This window comes from Rhinolophus sinicus, chromosome 16 (assembly GCF_057876585.1).
Source record: "Rhinolophus sinicus isolate RSI-liver-muscle chromosome 16, RSI-T2T, whole genome shotgun sequence".
NCBI classification, from domain to species: Eukaryota; Metazoa; Chordata; class Mammalia; order Chiroptera; family Rhinolophidae; genus Rhinolophus; species Rhinolophus sinicus.
In genome coordinates, this window is record NC_142516.1 from 26,807,237 (window position 1) to 26,821,777 (window position 14,541).

Consider the following 14,541-nt stretch of genomic DNA (forward strand, 5'->3'; position numbering starts at 1 on the left):
TGGAGAATTTAGCTTCTGTAGAAGAAAATAGGAATAACACGGAAAAAAGAATTATGACATACATGACTCAGTAATTCACATTAGAAATTGGAGAGGGTTCAGAAACAGTCACAGCCCCATTTTTCTATATTCCAATGTTCAGAGCATCAGTGATAACTCAGCGAACACATATTTCTGTTTGCTGGGGACCATCCTTGTGTGCCTATTTTTCCTGTGTAATTTTCAGTAGTGTCCCCTTTTAAAAAAGTGTCCTAGTTTGCAACATAAATTATATGGCCACACCTATAATAACCAAAATGATTTTGAAATTGTAGTGCATACAGGTATGTATTATTTAGAGGTATCCTGAAAACTTGGACAACAAACGTCAATAAAGGCAGAATGTAGTGCTAGATAAAGTTAAGGGCTTCGAGTCAGACAGTCCGATTCAGATCTGAATTTATCACTTTCTGCTGGTCTTAATGTGCTGAATATCCCTGAATCTCAGTTCTTCATATGCAATAATAAATAATAACAGCAGTAATCTTGTTAGATTTATATGTATTAGCATATAGTAAATATTTGAAAATAGTAGCTGTTATTTCATTATTATTGTTGTTGTTATTATATATTCAAATAGATAGATTGGTTGGGTGGGACACAAATTCATCCTTCATATATAGAAGATGTGCCTCAAGAGGAGTGATTTCTTTATCACTGGAGACGTTCAAGCAGATACTTAACAGGCACTTAATAGTGATGTTGTAAGCAAAGCTTGCTACTCAAGTCTGGTCCGTGAACCAAGATATCAGCATCAACTGGGAGCTTGTTAGAAATGCAGACTTTCAGGCTCCAACCAGGACCTAACGAGTCAGAATCTACATTTTGAAGAAACTCCAGGGGTATAGGAGTATTTAGCTTTGCTATCAAGGATTGAGGTGGACGATTTGAGTAGATGACTTTTAAAGCCCTTGTGAACTCTGAGACCACCCCATATCATAGGATTTAAGTGGGCAAAATAATGGATGAGGAGGAGCTGTGGTCTCAATACCTAAGATACCCCATTCCCCTGGGCAAGTTAAGAATTTCCCTTCCCATCCAGTTTCAAAGGACATGATACCAGGTCCAGTGACTACATTCCATTTGTTATTTAAGTATTAATCTTAGATAAATACAAATGCAAACCTTAAATGAAAATATTCAACATTAAGATTGTTTTAATCTAAAGCATCACATTTACCTTGGACATAACAACCTGATTATTTCTTGAGTTTGCTTCCATTTTTTTGTTTGTTTGTTTAAGCATATAAATATAGTTGTATATAATTTTATATTGGTTATATTAGTTTCAGGTGTAAAATATAGTGATGTGACATTTTTATACCTTACAATGGGATCACCCACTAATTCTGGTAACCATCTGTCACTATGCAAACTGATCACAGTATTATTAACAATATTCCACTTCTCGTTTTTACCTATTCTCCGCTCCTTCCCTTCTGGTAAACATCCCTTTGGTCTCTGTTTCTATGAGTCTCCTTTTGTTTTGTTTTGTTTTGTTTTTAGATTCCACATATAAGTGAAACCATGTGGTATTTGTCTTTCTCTGCTTATTTCACTTAGCATAATACCCTCTAGGTCCATCTATGTTGTCACAAATTGCAAGATTTCATTATTTTTTGTTGCTGCATAATAGTCCATTATATAAATACCACATCTTCTTTATCCATTTCTCAATGGCTACATTGGTTGCTTCTGTATCTTGGCTATTGTAAATAATACTGCAGTGAACATAGGGGTGCATATATCTTTTCAAATTCATGCTTTTGTTTTCTTTGGATAAATACCCAGAAGTGGAATGACTGGGTCATATAGTATTTCCCTCTTTAGTTTTTTGAGGAATCTCCATACTGTTTTCCACAGTGGCTGTACCAGTTTGCAGTCCCACCAACAGTGCACAAGGGTTCCCTTTTCTCCACATCCTCACCAACACATATTGTTTGTTAATTTTGATAATAGCCATTCTGACTGGTATGAGGTGGTATATCATTGTATATTATCACTGATTTCCATTCCCTTGATGATTAGTGATGTTGAGCATCATTTTGTTTTGAGCCATTTCTCTGCTTCTTGCAAAATATCTGATTATTCTCTATGTAGGTGCTCTGGCTAGAGTTCAGTATTCCATTAATAGTGAGCAATTCACATACAAATAGTTAGCTTAACCTTACATATTTCCCCAAGGCCTGAAAAGGTTGACACAAATAAAAACAGAATTGGAAGAACTGGTGAAATATTTATCTGAGACTTTAAAGAAATTCTTTTCTCTCTGGGACTTTCTGGTGGTGGCTGTAATCCAGCTCAAATCCGTTTTAGCTCTTTGTATGCATTTATCCTCCCTCTTTGATTCAGACTTTCTGACATCACTGGACGTTGAATTACACTCCACGTGGACACACAAGATAGACTATGCCAGTCCATCGGGTTGCATCAATTACTTCTCAGATCTCTTTTCTGATTCTATTATTCTGTGACTGCTGAGTAGCCCATTGTCTTTTCCATTAGACTCTCACATGCAGAAATGAAAAAGAACATATTGTTTTAAATTAATTAAGATAAAAATTAAATAGAAATTTTTAATTTTTTCCCCCTTTCTTCCGCCTCCCCCCGCCACTCCAGTTCAAGCCATTGTTTCTCAGTCTAGTTGTGTAGGACACAGCTCCCTGGCACATGCTGGTATTATGAGCCTTGCGCTCCCCGCCCCCCCACCCCCAGGCAGTTGGTCACCAGTCATCAGGTTGGCCGCTCACAGCAGCTCACGACAGCTCTCCCCGCGCTGGCCACCGGCTGCTACGGTGGCACACGGTAGCCCACAGCAGCACACAGCAGCCTGTGGTAGCTCACGCCAACCTCTGGCTGCTCACGGCAGCCCAGCTCCAGGGAGAGCTGTTGTTCCCAATCTTAGCTGTAGAGGGCGCAGCTCACTGGCCCATGTGGGAATGGAACCCCCAACCTCAGCATTAGGAGCACGGTGCTCCAACCACCTGAGCCACCGGGCCAGCCCAAAATTTTTAATTTTTAATGGGAAAGACAACATGAAATATCACAAACACATCAAATTGGTAATATATCTAACCTAAGAGAACTTTGTGTTAATAACAATGACTTACTTATTAAACGAATATTTATAAAAAATCTATGTGCCAAGTACCATATTTGTTATGATGATGATGACAGTAATAGCAGCTAATATTTGTCCTCAGACTTATGAATGAGGTAAGCATCAGCCCTGCCATTGTGGAAACTTATGAGCCATAAGGAAAAGCAAACATTGAACAAATAATTCCAAATGTTATCAATGCTGTGTGAAACTGCAGGGTACAATGGAAGTCAGTGAAAGCCTTTCTGAAGAAGTGACATTTAAGAATTAGCTGCACAAAGGAAAAGTAAGCTTGAGGAGGAAGCATTCCAGGCAGAATGAAGACTGTGGGGAAGAGTGCTGAGCGAGCAGAAAGTACACATTGGAAGAACTGAGAGGACTGGCTAAAGATTAGAGGCCGCAGGGAGAGTGGGGGTGGGGGGTAGGGCTGGAGAGAAGAAGGTAGGAGCAAGATCACGCTGAACCTTAGAGGCCACAGGCAGAGTTTCAACTTTATCCCAAGGGTAGTGGGGAGCCATTGACAAGTGTTAAGTAAGTGAGTGACATCATCAGATTTGGGCTCTACAGATTACTCTGACTGGCCTGGAGTTTAAGAGAGGGAATGTGCAGAGCAGAAATGGTAGTGAGTTGGACTAGAGTGGTGGCAGTGTTGTAAAATATCTCTGCGTTAGAGTGGGGTCCCTGTCGGGCTAACAAAATGCTTTCTCCTGTGGAGTCTGGTTATTTATGTTAATACTTGAAGAACTTTCCATTCTCAAAACTTCAAAACTGTTTCCTTCACCGGCATTAGAGCCATGCAAGGCAGAGATGGAGACCCATGAGCAAAAGCCATGGAAAGGCAAAAACACTGAGAGCCAGTCCTCCACTGGAATTCTGAGCCTGGATCTGCTGGTTCCTGACTCCTTCCAGTGTCTGGGGAAGGAATGATGTACTGATGCCCTCAGCAGAGAAAAGAGGCCCAGAGTTTGCCTAGAGATAGATCATAGGCTATAAAAGTATTGCCACAGTGTAATGTGAGAAAATGGCCTTCTGAAAGGAATTATTTTTATATATGAGACAAAAGTGTTTTAATTACTAACCTAAAACTTTTTTACTTTAAAAGGAGGGTTCATTTTGAAAGCTTGAGTTGTAAGTTACATCTTTAGCTATAGTTATGCTAAGTGGGAGGACAAAGCTCTCATCTACCTCTCAGTTCAAAGTTATCAGTCAATTATTCATCAAGCACTTTATTAAGCAACTACATGATGAAAGTCATTGTAATACAATGGTTAAATAGTTTACATAGAGCTTCCATTTCACCAAAGAAGGTGGAAGTCTAGACTTTAAACAATTACATAATTAAATTTTAAAAATGCAACTGTGCTAAGTTATATAAAAGAAGAGTATGTGTACTATGAGTGCTTTATGAAAAGAGGATCTGGCATGGACAGCAAGTTAGGGAAGGGATGACTGAACTGAGAGTAGAAAGATGGGTAGAAGTTAAACAGGTGAAGAAAGGATGGAAGAATAGCAATAAAATTAATTAATCTGATAAACAGGCGTAGAGCACCTGTCACATGCCAAGTGTCACAGTAGGTAACTGTGATACACAAATGAATGAAACTCGGTCTGCATGTCAGGGAAGAGACATGGGCTGAATCTTGCTATTCTCTACCTGAAAGAATTTGATTGTTACTTTACCCAAATCTCAGCGTCATAATCTGTAAAATAACATCTATCTTGCAGGATTATTGTGAGAATTCACAATGTTTAACACCCCTAGCTCACTGCCTGGCTCATAAGAAGCAAATTTTGTAATGACCAGACCAAAAGTTAGTATAACATAGTGTCAGAAGCATCGTTCACAGTGGTAAAAAGTTCACTATTTTCAATCAGACTGTCTGGTTTCGAATTCCACATCCAAAGTCCACATCCAAAGTTGTTCTGTGACCTTGGACAAATGACAAAATATTTAATCCTTAGTTTCTTCACCTAGACAAGGAAGATAGTAGAATAAGTTTCTTGGAAGGATCTAAGGAGATAATACACGAGAAGTATGAAAGATTGTTAAATAAATAGCTAGTCTACATGTTATGTGTGTACAAGTTTCTGTATCAGGACAGATACATTATTTTTGTTTCTCTTTATCTGGATAGGATGTAAATTATTTTTGTTTCTGTTTATCTGGATAGGATGGTGGAATGAGACAACTCCAAAGATTTCATATAGAAAGTCTTGATCTAGGCCTTAATAAGTGAATAGGTATTAGGCAGAATAGGTGTTAAGAATGCTGATTAATTTGCCTTGCTCAAGCCATGGGGCTGCAAATTGGCTACTGTGAGAATTGTGAGGGCGTCTAAGGCTTAAGAAGAATATTATAAAAGTCTAGTGAGTTCCTTCTGATAAACATCTCTCCAGTTGCTGCCATGAGTTAAAAGTCACGATGATGTGTTCAATAATAGTAGTGGCTTTGAAATCAGACAGACTTGGGATCTGATCCAGTCCCCACTACTTCCAGCTGTGTGATTTTATGCCAGTTACTTCACTTCTCTGAGCTTCCGTTTACTCATGTTTAAAAAAGGAATGATAGAGCCCTCTTCATGAAGCTGTTATGAGAATTAAACAGGTTAAAGCATGTGAAGCACTAAGCACCATGTTTGGCACATAAGGAGTATTTAATAAATGGCAGCTGTTGCTGTTATTGTTGAGGCCTCATTAAGGGTATGCTGCCGTAATGTTAGAATGTGTTCAGTGTCTGGAACAATTACATGAAGCACGAGATATGTCATATCATGTCCTCAACAGTGGAGTATACAAAGAAATATCATAAACAACCAGGTGGTGAGTTTCTATGTAGCAATGATTACAGGTATTTACCTTTGTGGCCCCAGTAACTCTGAGAGCTAATCAAAGAGGGTCCTCAGTGAAATTTGAATAAATAAATGAGTGATTTATTTTCTGATTGTAAAATAAAGTTTTTTCTACTTAAAAACATGAGGCATGTTTCTGTAGACAAGGTATAAATAAATAAATACATCTGTAATTTCACCACAAGTGGGATAAGCATTGCTGATATCTTCATATATTTTCTTCCGAGGTGTGTGAGTGTCTACTCATATATGATGTATATGGTAGATCATAGCATTATAATAATAATACATATTTAATTTTGGTCATACCATATGAAAGCTTTCTCCATTTGTCATATGAGCATTGCCTTGCTTGATTAAATGTATTTTACATATTTAAATATGTTAAATATGTTTCACAAACATTTATACATTGCATACCATTCTACAAAGATGTGCCATATAATTTAACTACCATGTTTCCCCGAAAATAAGACCTAGACCAACAATAAGCTCTAATGTATCTTTTGGAGCAAAAGTTAATATAAGACCCAGTATTATATTATATTATATTATATTATATTATATTATATTATATTATATTATATTATATTATTATTATACAAGACTGGGTCTTATATTATAGTTAAATAAGACCAGATCTTATGTTAATTTTTGCTCCAAAAGACGCATTAGAGCTGATTGTGCGGCTAGGTCTTATTTTCGGGGAAACACGGTACTGCCATATTGTTAGACCTTTAGTGTGTTTCAAAACTAATTCACCTTCATCTATAAGTTACTATCATATTCAGTGAATTCTTAACCTTTCTGGGTTGTAAACAACTTTAAAACTTAATTTTTTTTTTTTAAAGTGTTATCTCCCTCATAGAAAAAAATTACTAACACCTATTTACATAAAATGTTGCCTATAATTCCAGGAGCTTTATAAACTCCATGAAGCCCATCCATGGATTCCTGTCCCCAGGGCTTCAGGTTAAACTAATAATATCAAATATGTTAACATGAAGCAAAAAAAAAGCAAAAATTTGACTGTAACAATTGTGGAGAAGTATAATCTACAAAATAGAGTTGACTACAGGATATTCGACTATTTTCATAATATGGCCTCATTCCAGTTCATTCTTATATTTTAAATACTCTAAGTCTAGATTCCACATTAGCACTTCTCTACAACTGTCATGAATAATTCTGTTTCATGTGCCCTAGCCTTATACTGACTGTGCTTAGCGACAGAAAGCCTCTGCAGGACCCCAGTGCACTGCCTCCCCTCACTTCGAGGTCTCAAGGTCTCGCACCTGGAGAACTGTGACATTCCTGGGTCTACTCCGGCTACCCCTCCCCTCTGTTGCTCCTACCTGTCTTGCATACTATTCCATTTGAGCAAATACACAGCATGACTCAGCATTGGTTAATACACTTACTTAAAGGAAAGACATCATTTCATAATAACACCAAAAATAAATTCAACAGACTTAAAATGTAGCACAGTAAGTCCTCACTTCATGACATCAATATGTTCTTGGAACTGTGGCAAAATGACATATAACAAAACCAATTTTGCCATAGGCTAATTGATAGAAACCAGAGTTAAGTTCCTATGACATTTCATCAATGTTACAGTGAAATGACGTTGAAGGAAACGCCATTATCCGAGGACCTGCTGTATAGCATAAAGACAGATAAACATAAGAGAGATGTGTTCACTGCTTTGGATCAGGTATATTTCAATCTCAGGATGCAAGGTTTTAAGTTAGCCTTTGTGATTTTCTAACCAAGGAGGTGCACAATCTTTAATGTGTTACCTTAACTGTATACTTTGTCTGAAATGCAATTTGTAATAACGAGGCTGATTCTACATACCCATTTATACAGTTTCTAAAGAATTCTGATAGATTCTCAATATACAGAAGAAATTGTTTTGTATTTTCTGTTTGTTGTTTCCCTCTGTTTGCTTCTGAAGATAGAACAATTACTGATGTGGAAGCTGGGATATGAAAGACATCTACCTATGTCTACACATTTCTATGCGCATATTTATGCCTACATGTGGCATAAGATTCTACATTACTAGATTCCAAACAACAATAGAAAAGGAAATTTTTGAAAACAATCCTAAGACTGATTTATATTAAAGGCATTTCTGTTTCTCTCCCGTAGCTACATCATCCCTCCCAAGGCTTCCGCTTTGGAACTGTCCGGGAAAGCAGTGCTGAAGACTATGTGAGGCAAAGCTTCCCAGAGATGCATGAGTATATGAGAAGATACAATGTACCAGCCACCTCCAATGGAGTGGAGTATCTGAAGTGAGTGTCAACCTCTTGGGTCCAAAAAGTTCTCACTGAAATAAGTCATTGAGGTACTGATGTAGTGTTTGTTAGTTTTTGAAAATGACAGCTAAATATACCCGCTGTGTGTTCAGCAATACTGCTTACACTGTATGAGATCCAGGAGGCAGTATGGAATAGTGTGCATTTAATGATGTGACCTAGATTACTACTTACTTGCGTGTTCCCAAGTTAACAGTATCTTTGCTCAAAGTGCCAGTGGTCATTAGTGCAGCAGATGGTGAGGGAAGTAAATGTTGGTTTGACATCACTTGAGGAAACAATGGTGCAGAAATGATCAAACACTGAGGAATGTAGCCAGAGGATAAAGTGTCCCAAAGCAACCCCTTCCTTCACAGTGAATCTCTAAGCCAATTTCTAGACTGCCTCCTCTTGCCACAAGGAAGTAGAATTTATCATAGAGATTTCTTTTAGAAAGGAAATAAGATAAAAGGCAATGACCCCATGCCTGCATCCTTCTCATCAGGATTTATGAGAAACAATCAAGAACAATCACATTGCCATGGCACATTATCAGACACTGTGATTCAGTAAGGCTGAATGCAAAGGAAGATGGTACAGTTATGGACCTGCTCATCTAGTTGGCCTGGGAGAAAGGAAGGAATGGCTCCTGATAAGCACTATGGCATGACAGTATGTAGTCCTCTCCCTCTGGCCTAATGGTCTCAGGACAATGACATACATTCAAACCTCCAATCCCTAGAACTGTGCAGCATCAGGAAACTGGTGTCTCTATAATCTTCCCAATGGAGAGCAGGACCTGCCACCTCAAATTCTTTTTTAAGAAAGAAGGGACATACATAATTTCACGGGACATAAGGGCTCTGCATTTCTCAAGAGGTCTGGTAATAGCTCCCTAAAACAATTTTATGGAATTTTGACTACAGTCTAGAGAGGAAGCCTTGCTCTCAGATTTGCGAACTTATATATGGTGCTAAAGTACTATGAAATGGCTCTTTAATTTTGCAAGAACATTAAAACAGTAGAGTGCCTCTCCGACAGAGGTTAGGGCTCCTTTGCCTCCCACCTCTTCTTCAGGCAAATTTGTGGCTGAGAGAGAGAATAAGACATCAGGGTGACAGCAGTGGCTCCCAGCTAGATAGTAATGGCTGACGAACTAGGCCCTTCTGGCAGTGTGAAAGGATGGCATGAGCCACTGCTACAGCCCCCAGTTCCACTTCACTCTGGATATTCATTTATTCTGGAGGCTTCACCTGAGAAGACCCCAATACTCAGAGTTGGCCCCACTTGAGCCTGGAGAGAAGAAATAGAAAAGTAGGCATAGATGAAGAAGCTGAGGTCCAAAAGAAGCAACTTGTCCCTGGTAACATAGCTAGCAAGTGGCAGAGTCGGGACTAGAATCAGGGCTCTAGAATGTAACCACTCCTTCTGGCTAGGAAAGAAACCATAAGAGAACAATGGGTCCTTGATATTCAAAGAGAAGTCCATGTGCCAGCAGCATTCATATTCCAGTTAGCACCTGAGAGCTTGTGAGAAATGCACAATCTCAGGCCCCATCCCAGAGTCTGCATTTTCACAAGCTCCCCAGGTGATTCACAGATCAAGGTAAAATTGGAATCTAGGCAGAGCTTACCATTAATGGTCTCTCACTTCTTATCTCTGGGACTTTCTCCCCACTTTTGGCCTAGTCACTGCCTAAGCTCTTAGCCATCGTTCCAGGCAACCACAGTCCTCATGTTTCCCCCTGACATCCCAGTGCCCTAACCTGCAGGGCACAACCCTTGGAGTCTGCACAAGACAGGTTCCTGTCTTAAACCTATCTCTCCCCTCTCCTATCAAAATTTCCCTGGGCTTAGTCCTCCTTATTTAGGGTCCTGCTGTCTCAGGTGACAGTTTTCCAATAAATTAATCCCTGTTAAAGTATTCATTTCTTTTAGTATGTTTATGTGACTGTATTTTGTGTTTTATGAAATGAATGCTCAAAAAGACAGAGCATGAGTCTATAACAAGAGAAACAAGTGGAGTGTCTGCCAACGATAAGGATGATTCAGCCAGTCCAGAAGCTCCTTGTATCTGGATCACACCCAGCCACTTCCTCGCCAGTGAGTCAAGGCCCCACGAGAGTCTGTGAGCTGATTGCTTCTTGCCTTCCTACGCAATACAGACTTGTCATAGCCAGCTGCACTTTGCAGTCCAAAATCAGGAGTCGTTACTTTAAGGATACCACTGAGGATGGACCTCAGGAATTACTTGTTAGAAAAATGGAACCCCAATTTTTTTCTATTGTTATTGCAACCACACACATTTGTGGAGTAATGGTAAACGGTAACTTGTTGCTATGTAGCCCCCAAGGTACATTCTGCTACTGTGGCAGTAAAACTTTGATTAAAGAAACATCTTTCAGTTCCATTTTTATTGCCAAGGTTCCATTAAGGTTCCTCATCCTCAGCTCCTGGGGACAATTATATCCCCAACACTTTCTGAAGCTTCTCACAGCTGTGGAGCTAGGAGGTGTTCTTCATTTCAGTTAAAGTTAAATGTAGGCTTCATTGTAACTTCAATCCAATACCCATGGACAAGGGGATGTATTTTGAGTTGGCCATTTTACTTCCTAGGAGAGTAGAAGGAAGAAGCAACGGTCATTGGCACCAAGAAGGGAAGGTGACCTACTTACTGTGTGTTCACACATGCCCCAGAAAACACCGTCCATATAAAAATATATTTCCTGCCCAGTGATGAATCTTACAGGTGTCTAGGAACATCTTCACTTTTAGATTTTGATGGGCCCTGGCCATGTTTTCCGCTGAGGTTAGATGCCATTCCTGTGTATTGAATTCCAACAGCCTCATCTTTGGCCCTAAATGAGGAATGACTGAGCCCAGACGGGAGAGAAAAGAACTGTTCTCTTTTCCAAGCTGTTTAGACAACACTGAGGGTCAGAAAGCTTTTCTTAAATGGATGTATGTCCTGCACCTTTCCAAAAAGGATTTGAGGTGACTGAAAACATGACTCATTGTATACACCTTAAACAGTTCCCTTTGAAACTAACGCCTCCTTCCTTGCTCAGCCAGGGCTGAGGCATAGCCTTCCTTTGGACCATCTCTGTGCCTAAGTCCAAAAAATGGCAAGAACACATGAAGGACGTGCAAGGCATCTGTAGGCATCTGGAGCCTAGTCCACAGCCAATTCATCGAGACAGTTCAGGAACACCTCCTGAAATGATTCTTGCCTGAACTCCCCCTGGGATGGGAGTGAAACATGAATGTCTGGGGATAATAAATCCAATCACTAAGATCTATTACAGATGCTTCCTCTTCCTTTGATTGAATGCTAACCTACGGACTTTCAAGAGACCTTAACTCCCTTTTCCCCAGGAGTGCTAGATTTCTTACTTGCATTTTTTTTTTAATATTGACTTCTAAATAAGAAATAATGCCTGCTCTCTGAAGAATACGATAGTGATCATAACAGAAAGAAATAAGAATTTCCACATACTGACTAATGAGCCCCCCTGGCTCCAACACTTACTAGCTGTGTAACCGGGATCAAGTTACTTCAACGCTCTGAGTCTCAATGTCCTCACCTGTTAATATGGGTTAATATTAACCCATCTCAGAGTCATTATGAGTGATAAAATGTATTGCGAACAATAAATACAATGCCTCCCACACAAAAAGTCACTCAGTTAATGTAAGAGAAATGACCCTTCCCATTCAATTCAGAGCCACTCTGGCTTTGCTTTGTTGTTGGATTTAGCAGTAATGAAGGAACTGGTAGATGAACCCATGGGAGAGCGGTCATGCTGTCGTATAAGAGTGGCTGTTTCCCCGGGTCTGCTCTCTCTATGTCAGTGAGATGTCAGCAAGGCCGAGTCAGCACCTAGCTAGCTTGTACTGCCCTTGGTGTCCAGGTTTCTGTCCCCTAAACAAAAGCCAGCTGTCAGGCTTAGTGCTTCCTGTCCATTAATGAATCATTCTTCTCTTTTCTTCTCTTGGTCTTAAATATAGGAATGATCCAGAGAAACTAGACGCCTTCATCATGGACAAAGCCCTTCTGGATTATGAAGTGTCAATAGATGCTGACTGCAAACTTCTTACTGTGGGGAAGCCATTTGCCATAGAAGGTATTAATCAGTCGTTCTTAATTCACTTGTACTCAGGATATGCTCATTTTGCCAACCTTGCAAGTCACACATACCAAAGTCAAGGCAAAATGCTATTCATCTTCCCTTGTTTTCATTTTCAACACATAAGCACTTAGCTATTAAGTTGCTGAAGTTAGGAATTCATTTTTCACCTACTCCACAGACATTTTTTTTACACAGCTGTTCAGAAAAACAACAACAACAACAACAGAAACATTGTTGTTACCCAAACGATGATGGGAGTGGTGGCATCATGTATTAAATGGGGAGTCCAATTTGAAATTAATTTGTATTTTCTAATGGCCAAATCCTATAATGAATCTGATGCAAAAATGCAAAACCTAGAATGATTGCATTTTACAACTGGAAGCAGACCCCAATATTGATCTAATCCAATCTACTCACTTTATACACAAGAAAGCCCAGAAACATTACGTCATTTTTTCATAATCACACAATTAGATGATAATACCAAAATTAGAATCCAAATCTCAGGGTTCTTAAATACATGTTTTTCCACTAGTTGGAAAATAAGCAGGAAAAAAATTCTCGTTCTATAGTTTAATAGCCTTTAAGAGTCCTAAACAAAACCTTGTTTGGGACCTCAGGTTTGCCTTTCTCCCCACTGGCAGCCAATTTTTGCTTCTAACTTAATCAACCAATCAATCAAACCTCAGGATCAAAGGATTGCTTTGTCAGTAGCTCCTTTGATATTGGACAATAGTAGGTATATGGAGCTGATAGTTTGAACCAACAAATTTCATGTCTCCCCAATTCCCAGCTTCCCTTCTCTGACAGCATACAAGTATGCTGGCTCTCAAGACAGCCATGTTCTTGTCAGAAAACACTGACTTGAAACATCCCATGGGGGTGCCCAAGTTCTATTTCCCAGAAAACTGTACTTTCCTGTATGTTAACTAGTGTATCAAGACTATTCTGATCCAATTTCCCAACCATGGCTGCTCTCTGTCTCCCTTAAACACATCAGCAAATTTTATACTTAAGTCTTTGCTTGTGTGACGAACGAGAATGTAACAGCTGTTTCTTTGTGCCTTCTCCTAAGCAAAATCAATCACTCCAAGCAAAGTGACCTCTACCTGAACCAGAGTTAGAACTCAGGAAGAGAGAGATTTAGTAGTAGTGGTCGTCTATTAAGACTACAGTCTGAGATAGCAAAGGCTCAAAGACAAAAGAAAAAAGCTTGAAAGCCAAATGAACATTCATTAGGTAACCCCATTTTGACGTAACAATGGAAAAATTCCCTTTTTTTGTGGCATCTGGAGATATGAGAGGGATGTTACATTTTTTATGTCCTATATTCACTGAATAATTGAGGTCCCTTCTGCCATTAGCAGCTACGAACGATGCATCACTGTAGCGGGCACAAGAATAACGGACTCCATTTTTCCACCTTTGTCTTCAGGAGACAACCCTATCTTATCAAAAGGGAGTGGTGAGATGGCTCGTTTGCCTCTGTTAGACCCCAGTGCCAGATGCCACACCATTTACTTCCCACTGGTTTCCTGTTTATATTTCCATCTGGGCCCCTAAGACTTAGTGTCTTGCAGTTCCCATCATCTCCAGACACCACATTGTTTTAAAAGGGGGATAATTACAGAATGGCCCATGGAAGAACTCTCCTTGCAAGAGAGCAAAAAGACTACAGATTTGAACAGAGATAACATTCTCATCATTGTTGTTTTATTTCTAAAAAATACCATTGCTGGTTTATTCTGGGTGAGATGCAAATCATAAAATTGAATTCAATACTGCCCGTGCCAAGAAGTCTACAACCTAAAAACAGAACTTGGTAAAACACAAAAGGAGGTTACTTATAAGCCAGAAACAACAATGTCATAGAGATACTAGTAAAAGTCTTGATTGCTGCTTTAAAAAAAAAAAATCTTAATCTCAGAGATTTTTAGGGAATATTTCTCTCTTAATGAAATTTTTAAAAATATTATATGCTTTCCTTTAATAAAAATTAGGTTTTTTGAACTTATGAAAATGTGGACTTTATTATTGACTAACTAGATTTTATAGGCATAGAAATACCATCAAAGCAATTTATGAACACTTCCTCTTCCTTACGGGAATGTTTCA

General features: G+C 39.1%; 1 protein-coding gene across 1 annotated transcript in view; it reads left to right on the top strand.

Moving 5' to 3' along the window:
* Positions 1–14,541, top strand: part of GRIN3A (glutamate ionotropic receptor NMDA type subunit 3A) — a 149,350-nt gene that overhangs the window by 91,233 nt on the left and 43,576 nt on the right. The window contains exons 4-5 of the mRNA XM_019729259.3: positions 8,146–8,291; positions 12,302–12,417. Of these exons, the coding sequence (XP_019584818.3) occupies positions 8,146–8,291; positions 12,302–12,417 (262 nt within the window). The remainder of the gene's footprint in view (positions 1–8,145; positions 8,292–12,301; positions 12,418–14,541) is intronic.